The 12,459-nt window shown below is 39.9% G+C and overlaps 1 protein-coding gene across 12 annotated transcripts in view; it reads right to left on the bottom strand.

Moving 5' to 3' along the window:
* The window catches only part of LOC126463202 (uncharacterized), a 188,574-nt gene that overhangs the window by 93,038 nt on the left and 83,077 nt on the right, over nt 1–12,459 (bottom strand). For all 12 annotated transcript variants that reach the window (XM_050096134.1, XM_050096137.1, XM_050096138.1 and 9 more), the window contains one exon: nt 2,635–2,682. In XM_050096134.1, coding sequence (XP_049952091.1) covers nt 2,635–2,682 — 48 coding nt within the window. The remainder of the gene's footprint in view (nt 1–2,634; nt 2,683–12,459) is intronic.

The raw sequence follows: 12,459 nt of genomic DNA, 5'->3' as shown, positions 1-12,459 counted from the left end.
ATAATACAACTCCTGTGACTACATGTGTGAGAGGTAAGCCTTATTACAGCAATATCTCATTCAAACAGGCTGCTTTAAAAGAGGTTTAGATAAATAAGTGTTTCAGATAAAAGAATGGGATTATTGTGATGCATAGAATGTAAATAAAGTAAATGAATGCCTTATGTCTTTACACGACCCAGGCCAGGCTGTTCCAGATCAAGTGTCTGCCTGCAAGGGAGCTGGGTGCCCGCAGGCAGCACTGCACAGGGCTGGCCAAACATCTGTTGCACAGGCTTTCAGTCAGCTGGGCCACAGCTTACACAATCACACTGCTCTGACCTTCTGGATGGGAGCAAGAATGGACAAGTCACTCACGCATGCATAGATCATGTGCTACATGACAATTGATTTTATTATTTTGACCAATAATTTTTAACTCTGTATGCCCACACTTCAACATCACCATTAAGCATGTGACTGCATGCATCATATGGAGTAATATTCAATAGAGGGCTCTAAAGTTGACAGAGGGCAGTCTTACAGTGGTAATACATCCACATGCACCACCGTGTCAATTTTTGGTATAAACTTAGTGAGGTTCATCAGCAATCTCGAGTGTAAAAGTCACCATAGATGGGTGCCTGGTTGTCAGATGAAATATCATTATAAGCTGTCAACATCATCTGGCTGCAATCTTGAAACCTCATAAAATACTAAGTTTTGCTGTTTATGTACCCACCAGAATTACATTTAGAGGAGAGCCATACACCAACAGAAAACATATCAACACTTCATCATTGTTATGAATGTTTATTCAACAGAGAATGGTCTCTATGATCATGATGTACGGGTAGACATGCTAAATAACTTACCTGGTCATGAGAAAATGGTGTAACGGGAAACAATTAAGAGTAATTAATGAACAGACAGCAGACTGTTTCAAGCCAGTGGAAAGCTGAATGGGAGGATGTATATAACATTATAGATGCCAATTCTAATTTCATGTATTTAAGATGGGTTTCTACCACTTGTTAACAACTGTTTTTCCAAGAAAACAATAAAATATGACACTAACAAGACATCAAAAAGTACTGGGTTTCAAAAGGAATCAAAATATCCATGCACAAGTAAAAGGGAATTATTTGTAATGGTTAAGAAAAACAGAAAAGCAGGACTGATTTAACTTTACAAGAAATACTGTGCTTATGGAAAGTGATTAACAAAAACAGAAAATCTCTGTGTGATGTATGACATTAATAGCTAAGATACAAAATTAAATCTATACATCATCAGGGTAAAAAGAGAAACTGTGCAAGTGAGGACTTCATTGTTAAAGAAAACAGACAAATAATACATGATAGCATTCAGTTGGCCAATGTACTACATAATCACTCAGAGTAAGGAGATCAGGAGATTGGCATAGACTATTAGACTATTCAAGGGTCACAGAGATAAAATACAAGCAAGAAACAAAGTCACACAGATGCAAGCAAATTACATTTATTCTTTGCTCTGCCAAAGAAATTAAGAATGTAATTAATTCCTTACAAAGCAAAAATTATCATGGAGACGATAACAATTTGTGTGACTTTGACTAAATCAGTCAAGCTCTCGACAGCTGTCTCCATCACCATCATCAGGAGTAAAAAACCAGGGCCGGCATGGTGTTCCATTTACATAAATGTGATAACAGTGTCTGGAAATGCCAAGAGAAGGCCAAAGTTATGCTTGTGTGGCACGGGGAATTTGGCACATCATAGCATCTCCAGCTAGCTGTGGAACCAGTGACATCAGGTGGTGTGAAGGGCTGGCACCCCATCTGAACTGTCACCACTTTATAATGTCAAGCATTTCTGATTTCACTATTGGAAGATCGGCCCCATGCCCTAACTGTTGTGGTTTATCCTAATCTTGGCCGGTTCCTTTATAATGCTATTCCAATATGATGATGCATGAGCCAAGACTCTTTCTTTTCAAATTGTATTTGGTGTCTATTTTCCAGGCAATGTTCAGGTATGGCTGACTTCTCTAATTCCCTTTGTTGAATATGCTGTGAGCGCTCAGCAACATCGCGAATAGTGTGACCTATGTACATGCTATCGTGTTCATAGAGGACATCATACATGCCAGGAACTCGAAAATGTACGTTGTCTCTACAGAAACGTAACATATATCTTATCTTGGAGATGGAGTGGAGCACTGGTCTCGGTCCATGCCTCTGCAGCACGTGCATTTTCCTCATTTTCCTAGTCTTTGCCCCGCAGTATGGAAGGAATGCAGCCAGCCTGGCCTTTTCTAAAATCTTGTTCTCCACATATATGCAATGTATTCAGTCACAATAAAGAACATCATTTTCACAATGGATACTTCCAGACATACTGAACAATATAATTGTCAGAACGCTTTACAAGAAAGGTAGGTTGGTTGAAATGGCTCTGAGCACTATGGGACTTAACATCTGAAGTCATCAGTCCCCTACATTTAGAACTACTTAAGCCTAACTAACCTAAGGAGATCACACACATCCATGCCCGAGGCAGGATTCAAATCTGCGACTGTAGCGCGCGCGCAGTTCCAGGCTGAAGTGCCTAGTACCGCTCGGCCACACCGGCTGGCAGAAAGGTAGGAAAACTGATATTAAAAATTACCAACCTGTCTCACTCGTTACCCTCCTCCTCTTCCTCCTCCTCTTATAATGTTCTGAAAAAAAAAAAAACATCATGTATGCTCAAAACATAAAACACCTCTCTCAAAATACAGTGCTTAGTTAGCCTCAATTTGGATTTTAAAACAGTTCCTACAAAGAACATGCTGTTGTTCAATTCATGAATCAGATTACACAAAATTTAAATGACAAAATATTGAAAACTAGTATTCTCTGTGACATGTTCATTCATTCATATATGATGTTTAGTAAAGCCCATTATGAAGGAATGTGGAGCAAGTCAAACTGTACATTAACAAGCAGATACTTCAGTAAAACATACTAACAACAAATTATAATTAGTACTAATCTACTCAAACTAATAATTATGGTAATTAAACAATGGAGAATCCAGGATGGAATGTGACAACATTACGAAAAGGATAGTTGCTACAACAACAAATAACAACAGTTGCTATTCACCATATAGCGGAGATGCTGAGTTGCAGACAGGCACGACAAAAAGATTGTCAGAAAGTAAGCTTTTGGCCAACAAGGTCTTTATCAGAAATAGGCAATACACACACATACTCACGTAAACGCAACCACACATCCACACACACACACACACACACACACACACACACACACACACACACACACAAGACCAGTCTCTGGCTGCTGAAGCCAGACAGACCCACAGCAATGGTAATTACTTCTAGACTATTCCACATACGTATATCAGAAGGAAAAAAGCTGCTCTGAAAAAACTGCTGCTCTTCCTCCAGTATTCCTCAGCTGCTGTTTTCATCCAACACTTGAAACAAAGGACCTATAAAACTTTACAAACATTACTATCAGCTACCCTTACACTGACAAAGTTAGGATCTATATAAGTTTTCCAAAAACTGCCTTGAGCAGCTAGTCTGGGATCCCACACACAATGGAAATACTTCAGACCGGGTAGCTAAAACTGGCCTGACCTTATCGGAGGCATAAGTAAAGAGAGGGATACGTGATCATGATGTCATCATAGCAATGATGGTCACCAAAGTTAACAAATCAATAATGAAGGCTAGGATAGTATTTTTGCAAGAAAGAGCAGATAAGCTGTTGCTAGCACCTCACTAATGAATGGGCATAATTCAGTTCAGCTATAGTGGAAGTAAAGGAAGTATGTACAAAGCTTAAAAATGTGCAAGTTACACTCTGGAGTGGTATGTGCTAACTAAGTGGATTAAGGATGGAAAAGAAACACCAAGGTTTAAAATGAAATTTGGAAAATGCTGAGGAAGCAAAGGCTGTTGCACTTTCAGTTCAAAAGATCACAAGCAAATGACAACAGGCTAAAGATAGTAGAGATCCATGCATCTGTAAAAATATCGATGCATGAAGCATATGGTAACTACCACCATCATACAGGGAGTGGCAAAAAGATCTGATGTTTTCAAAGTACAAATAACCTAAATATTAAGAGTGACAAAAAATATTTCATTGGTTACTACAGAATTGTGTTAATGGAAATTAAAGAATATAGCATTGGAACTACAGATTTCATCAGTTTAAGATTTGAAGATGACGTCCTTCAAACGGTGCGCTTCTGTGATGAAGCACTCTTCCAGTCTCACACCAATACTGTTGAACACCTTTCCTAACATTGCAGGTTAGAGATTTCTTGAGTTATGGCCACCATAAGTTTGCTCAATGTGCGGGGCTTGTTTGTGCAGACTCTTGATTTCAAGAAGCCCCACAAGAAAAGCTCACAAACACTTAGATCACGGTAGCATGCTGGCCGTGCAATATCCCCGAAATGTAAGATTACTCGGCCACGGAACTTACTTTTCAAAAAGTCCGTCATCTCATCGGCTGTATGGGCAGTTGCCCCATCCTACTGGAACCACATTCTATTGTGCACTAAGCGTTTTCTCCGAAGCTCAGGGATCAAGAAGTTTTGTAACATCAACAGATAATGTTGGGAATTGGCCGTAATAATTTCACCACCCTCTTCAAAGAAGTATGATCCAGTGACACAAGTTTTTGTTCCACCACACCACACAGTGACCTTAGGAATATGCAGAGGACGTTCATGCAGTTCTTCAGGATTTGTAGCTGACCAATAACGAAAGTTCTGTTTATTTACATAACCATCCAGATGAAAATGCACCTCGTCGCTCATCACGAAAAGTTTTTCGTCTGTCATCAAATCAATCATTTGCTCTGAAAATGCTTTTCACTTCACATAGTCATTGGCCTTTAGTTGCTAAATAATAGCCATTCTGTATGGATGGAAATGCAGATCGAACCGCAAAATTACTGAGTGGTCAGACATAGGCAAAGCAGCAGCTAGTTTACGGGTCAGCTGCCGAGGACTGTCTTCCACAGCTTCTCTTACTCTATCGATATCTCCGGTGTCCGAGCTGACCTTGGATGGCCTGTTGACTGTCTTTCCAACACTGAAACGGTAGCTCTGAAGTTACTCACCCGCAGCATAATTGTGTTGCATGTCAGAACTTTTCCTCGTGGACCTAAATTAAAATGCCTATGGAACTACTGTTGCACAGCAACACAGGAATCGCCACTTTCAAAAAATGCCTCAACAACAAAGGCGTGATGCTCAACCGACCATTGCTCCATGGCTACTAAAAAGGTCCATGTGTAGGCTCTGAAACGCGCCTATTCCCACTACCCCTCAACCGCACGGTGGCGAAAACCGTAAGATCATTTTGTCCCTCCCTGCATCTTAGCAAAGGATCTAGCCAACAACCCGAGAAATTTCTGGTCCTACATAAAAAACCACTAAGTGGGTCAAAGGCCTCTATCTAGCCACTCACTGACCAATCTGGTGCAGCGATAGAAGATAGCAAAAAGAAAGCTGAAGTTTTAAATTTTGCATTTAAGAAATCATTCACGCGGGAGGAACACACAAGCATACCATCATTTGAATGGTCCACAGACTCCTGTATGGAACATATAGTAATAGGCCACTCTGGTGTACAGAAGCAGCTAAAAGAGTTGAAAACAAAATAAGTTGTCAGGTCTGAATGATATCCCAATTCAGTTTTACAAAGAGTACTCCATGGCAATGGCCCCTTACTTAGCTTCCATTTATCATGAATCTCTTGACCAGTGCAGACTCGAAATCGATTGCAAAAACGCACAGGTGACTCCTGTATATAAGAAGAGTAACGGAACATACCCAGAAAATTACAAACCAATATGCTTAACTTCGGTTTGCTGAATAATTCTTGAACATATTCTCTGTTCGAACATAATGAAGCTCCTAGAGAAAGAAAAGCCTCTGTCCACAAATCAGCACAGTTTTAGAAAGCATCACTTGTACAAAACTCAGCTTGCCCTAAAGCTCAGATGATATCTTGCAAACTACAGATAAAGGGCAACAGGCAGATTCCATATTCCTAGATTTTCAGAAAGCATTTGACACAGTGCCCCTGCAGGCTCTTAATGAAGGCTTCTTAAGTAATAGGATCCAGTATGTTGTTATCAATCGCAATGTTATTAGAGACAATGGTATTGTCAAGAGTGCCTGAGGGAAGCGTGATAGGGCCAATATTGTTTTCAATATACATAAGTGATCTGTTGGACAGAATAAGCAGAATTTTGCAACTGTTTGCTGATGATGCTGTGGTGTACACGAAGGTGATGTCATTGAGTGACTGTAGGAGGATACAGGATGACTTATGACAAATTCCTAATAGGTGCTAGTCTAAATGCTGTCTAAATGCAGAAAAAAGTAAGTTAACACCGATGAGAAGGAAAAGGAAAGCTGTAATGTTCAAATGCAGCATTAGCAGTTCACTGCTTGACACAATCATGACTGCAGAATATCTAGGCATAATTCTGAAAAGCAATATGAAATGGAATGAGCATGTACGGATTTAGTGGGTACGGTGAATTGTCGACTTTGATTTATTGGGAGAATTTTAGGAAAATGTGGTTCATCTGTAAAGGAGAGAGCATACTGAACACTAGTGCAACCCATTGTTGAGTATTGCTAGAGTATTTGGGATTCCCAGCAGATGGAATTAAAGGAAGACAGCGAAGCAGTTCAGAGGTGTGCTGCTAGATTTGTTACCGGTAAGTCTGATAGACAAGCAAGTGTTACGGAGATGATTCTGGAACCAAAATGGGAATCCCCGGATGGAAGGCAACATTCTTTTCGAGGAATGCTATTGAGAAAATTTAGAGAACTGGCATTTGAAGCTGACTGCAGAACAATCCTACAGCTGCTAACAATATTTCATGTTAGGACTGTGAACATAAGATCAGAGATGTTTGCGCTTGTATGGAGGCATATAGATGGTTGTTTTTCCCTCGCTCTACTTGCGAGTGGAACAGGAAGGGAAATGACCAGCAGTGGTAAAACATATCCTCCACCATGCACTGTACAGCGGCTTGCAGAGTATGTATGTATGTAAATGCAGATGTTGATGCAGATGCATACCGTAAGAGTATATTATTTCTATTTCTAGTATTCTTGTTGTGAACTGCTGAGTTCATCCTAATTTTACTCTTTTCATTAACAACCAATGACATTAGGAAGTAAATTTATTGGTATTGAAATGTAAGAAACTCCAAATTCCTGATGAGCATTCCACAAGATTTTTTGGTTATCAACATTACACAATATTCTTATTGCTCAATTCTGTAGCTAGAAAGCTCCAGAAGGTTGTCACGGAACAAAATTGAGTACTACAGCAATCCTGTTTGCAGGTCAACACACTGAGAGATATTCTCACAAGGGAACCTCCCCATCGCACCCCCCTCAGATTTAGTTATAAGTTGGCACAGTGGATAGGCCTTGAAACACTGAACACAGATCACTCGAGAAAACAGGAAGAAGTTGTATGGAACTATGAAAAAAATAAGCAAAATATACAAACTGACTAGTCCATCCGCAAGATAGGCAACATCATGGATAATGTGAGCTCAGGGTCGCCGTGGCCCGTGGTCAGCGCGGGCAGCTGCGGAACAAAAGGTTCTTGGTTCAAGTCTTCCCTCGAGTGAAAATTTTACTTTCTTTATTTTCGCAAAGTTATGATCTGTCCGTTCGTTCATTGATGTTTCTGTTCACTATAATAAGTTTAGTGTCTGTGTTTTGCGACCGCACTGCAAAACCGTGCGATTAGTAGACGAGAGGACGTGCCACTCCAATGGGAACCGAAAACATTTGATTGCAAGGTCATAGGTCAACCGATTCCTCCACAGGAAAACACGTCTGATATATTCTACACGACACTGGTGACGGCATGTGCCTCACATGACAGGAATATGTTGTCGACCCACCTAACTTGTACACTTGGCGAATGGGTAAAAAGATTCTTCTACCTTGCCTGATTTAGGTTTTCTTGTGGATGTGATAATCACTCCCAAAAAAGTGATCAAAACATAAGAGTTTGTTACATAAACTGGAACAAATGAATGCAACAGTTTCACAGTCGCTCAGTTTTCCCTGTACTCTGTCAAAACATATGTTTTTAACATTTTCAAATTTTTCCGTGTGTAGACCGTCAAATCCTGCATATGTCCAAACAAATCTGAACATGTCCTGGAATTTTGGAGAGCGAAGTTGATTTTGTGTGAGTGCCTGAACTTTGATAATTGTCTGAAAATAAAAAATTAAAATTTTCACTCTAGGGGAGACTTGAACTAAAGACCTCTCGTTTCGCAGCTCCTCACGCTAACCACGGGACCACGGCACTCCTGCACTCGCACTGCCCTTGATGCTGCCTATCTTGCTCATGGACTACTCAGTTTGTATATTATGCTTTTTTTTCCTAGTTCCACACAACTTCTTCCTGTTTTCTCCATTGATCTGTGTTCAGTTTTTCAAGGCCTATCCACTGTGCTAACTTATAACTAAATCTGAGGGGGGGTGTGATGGGGAGGTTCCCTTGTTAGTGTAAAGAAAGGAGAACTGAGCTTTTCACTAGTTTGTTTATATACTGGTGCCACCTTGGTTTATATCCACCCAACGCCGAAGAACGTCACACGTGGAGCCTTATCAAATTTATGATGATTGTTCTCTGCTTCTGATACTTGTAAGTCATTTTTATTGCATAATATGAGGTTTTCTTTAACGAATAAAGGTTAAGCAGTTGGCTGTGAAGCAGTTGGAAGCCTGTTCCATTATTTTGCTAGCTATGTCTGGTGTGGTGGTGATTTGGCCCTTTATCAATACACATGTATTATAAGCGGATGTTATACTGGTCCAGTCACATTAATGTGAGCACCTGTTGAAAGCCTTAATAACCACCTTTTGCAATGAGGGTGTGCAAGAAGAGAGTCTGTGATATTCTGGAAGGTACCAGTAGGGATGTAGAGCTGTGCCAACTCCAGTGCCTGGCCAGTTGTGCTAGATTTCCCTGATGAGGATCCACAGCAAGAACAACCCAATCAAGCTGGTCCAACGGATTCTCAACTCGGTTTAAATCCAGTGGTACTCTTTGAGCCATACAATCTGTCTGACACGTTGCTTTTGTCCTGCTGGTAGATGCCATCAAGGTGAGGAAAAACAAACTGCATCTAGGGGTGGACATTGTCCCAAAGGATAGACGCATACTTGTGTTGATCCACTGTGCCTTTCAGAATGACAAGATCACCCAGGCAATGCCATGAAAATGTTTTCCAGACCACAGTACTCCCCCTCCAGACTTGACGCTTCCAACAATTGTTGCTGGGCCATACATGCTAACAGCCATCTGTCCAACTGAGCATAAAACACGATTCCTCCAAAAAGGCCACCTGTCATCCCTCTGTGGACATTAAGTTGCCCTATTGGCATGTAAATTCGAGCTTTCATCACTGATGAATAGCAGTCATCCTGGATCCATGACCCAGGTGCCTGCTGTGCAGCACCATTTGCTGAACAGTCATTGAGGAGACACTGTTGGTAAGCCCTTGGTTCATATGGATGGTCAGTAGCTCAACTGTTTCATGTCCATTCATCTGTACACATTTCTGAAACCAGAGTTCACCCCTGTCATCTATGGCCCATGGTGGCCTACAGTTGCCTTGTTGCCAGTTTTGGATTGTGCAATTTTGATATGCACGGTACACTCTAACCACAGCAGCACATGAACAGTTTAGAAAAATAGGAATTTCAGAAATGCTTCCACCCTTGGCCTGAAAGCCAATGATCATGCCTTTTTGGATGTCAGATAAATCGCTCTCGTTCCACAACAATGACTGCATTGTTTTTCGCATCTCTCAACACGCATTATATACCCTCCACTGCTAGTGCTGTCAGCTGCCATCTGTGACTCGTTATTGCATGTTGACATCAAATATAGGTAGTGGTCACATTTATGTGACTTGATGGTGTGGCATTAATGTGACTTGATGGTGTGGCTTCCCTGAAGAGTCCTCTAATGACCCAGGTAAACTGTTTATGTGGACCAAGAACAGGAGTGGACCAAACATCAAACCTTGTAGCACAACATAATGTTTCCCCAGATTCTAACCTTATTCCTGTCATATTTTCTAATGTGATCCTTTGTTTTCTACTGTTACAATATAATTCCATTTATGCAAGGGGAAGACTTTTTATGCCCTATCATTTCAGGTACACCAGCAGAATTTATTGAGCTACACATTTCTGGGCCATAGGAAGATCACAGAAATTGCCAGCCAGATCATTTTTATTGTTTAGTTCTATTAGAAATGAGTTTGTGAGATAATATATGTCCTTTTCATACATAAACCTTTACAGAAACTAAACTGAACTGTTAACAGGCTATCATAAGAAAGAAGGTTCAGTATTCTGTTAAACATTGCTTCTCAAAATTTTTGAGGACACAGGAAGGAGGGAGATCAATCTATAATTGGAACTCAGTTTCTTATTGCCATTTCTTTATAATAGTGTATACTTCAGTCTTTCATGAAATTAAACTTGACTTGTTGACCGACTACAATGGTGCCTCAAAGGTGGCACTACCGAGTCAACACAAGATTTTAATATACTTTAGCTGAGTTGGTACTGACCTAATGATTTTCATTGTCCTTTAACATATGACTTGGCAAAACTAGTCTACGAAGATTATTGGATCTGCTTTTGGGAGACCATTTTCTTTTTTTGTTCCTCTATTTTCAGTATTTGGCTGTGCAGTTTGAAAGCTCAAATATTATGGTATCAGAGATCTCACTTGTAACTGGTTTTCATCCTATCTAACTGAATGGCTGCAGAGTGTCACATTAAGAAACCCAGCAAGTTTAAACAACAGAACAGTATCTTCATAATGGTGAATGCAGTATTAACTACAGGTTGACCGCAGTGAGCAATATCGGGTCTGCCATTGTTCCTATTGAATATAAATGACCTGTCATCATATACTCAATAAACAGAAATACTTCTCTCTGCTGATAGCGCAAGTATTTTGATCGAGCCTGATGGAGAAACTTCAACACCTGCAAATATAAATAAAATTTCCTCAAAAATTAATAACTGGTTAACTGCGTAGAATGTCACTAAACTTTGATGAAACACAATACATGCAATTCTGTACAGCATGAGGCCTGAGCATGTCATTAGAAATAATATATGAGAATAAATCAAAAAAATGAAACACAATAATATAAATTCTTAGGTGTTTGCATTGATTCGAACCTGAAAAGAAAGTCAAATGTTATATATGTTCTTAAACATCTAACATCTGTAACTTTTGCTTTGTGGTTAATATCAGATTTTGGCAATGAAAATATCAAAAAGTTGACTTACTTTTCTGATTTTCATTCATTAATGTCTCATGTTATCAATTTCTGGGTAACTCATTATTGAATATAAAGTGTCTGTTGCACAGAAGAGTGTAATGTGGATAAAATGTGGTATTTACTCTAGACTCTTCTAGATATCTCTTTAAATCTGTTGGGTATAGGGACAACACAATATTTTAGTGTCTATGTTGTTCAGAAGTACGATGCAACGTCCCTTCGGACATGCAGGTATGTCTGAAGGAACAGGTACTGTGGCAACTACAGCCATCGGGAATACATGAAGTGTATTCACAGCTGCGAATATGGACAATCATCAGCTGACTGACAATAATGAAAATCTGTGCTGGACTCAAACCCGGATTTCACGCTTTACACAAGTGGTAATCCTAAAACCTTTGGCTATCTGTGCACGAACCATAGCGAGACCCAAAATTCCATATGTCGTCATTCATGTGTCAAACCTGCACTTGTACACATTATGTAATTCCAGTATTGGGGGAGGCGGACGACACATTTTCATTGAAAGTCGCTGCCTGATATCAGCGGATAAATATACTATTGCACTGCCTGTGTTGTTAAGAAATATAATGTAATATTCTATTAATATTATATTACACAGTAGTACTAGTTTATTAGGAAATGAGACACTTAAAGTAGTAAAGGAGTTTTGCTATAAGGGGAGCAAAATAACTGATGATGGTCGAAGTAGAGAGGATATAAAATGTAGACTGGCAACGGCAAGGAAAGCATTTCTGAAGAAGAGAATTTTGTTAACGTCAAGTATTGATTTAAGTGTTAGGAAGCCGTTTCTGAAAGTATTTGTTTGGAGTGTAGCCATGTATGGAAATGAAACATGGACGATAAATAGTTTAGACAAAAAGAGAATAGAAGCTTTCGAAATGTGGTGCTACAGAAGAATGCTGAAGATTAGATGGGTAGATCACATAACTAATGAGGAGGTACTGAATAGAATTGGGGAAAAGAGGAGTCTGTTGCACAATTTGACTAGAAGAAGGGATCGGTTGGTAGGACATGTTCTGAGGCATCAAGGGATCACCAATTTAGTACTGGAGGGCAGCGTGGAGGGTAAAAATCGTAGATGG

Source organism: Schistocerca serialis, chromosome 1, assembly GCF_023864345.2.
Source record: "Schistocerca serialis cubense isolate TAMUIC-IGC-003099 chromosome 1, iqSchSeri2.2, whole genome shotgun sequence".
Lineage (NCBI taxonomy): Eukaryota > Metazoa > Arthropoda > Insecta > Orthoptera > Acrididae > Schistocerca > Schistocerca serialis.
This window is presented reverse-complemented; position numbering and strand designations above follow the sequence as displayed.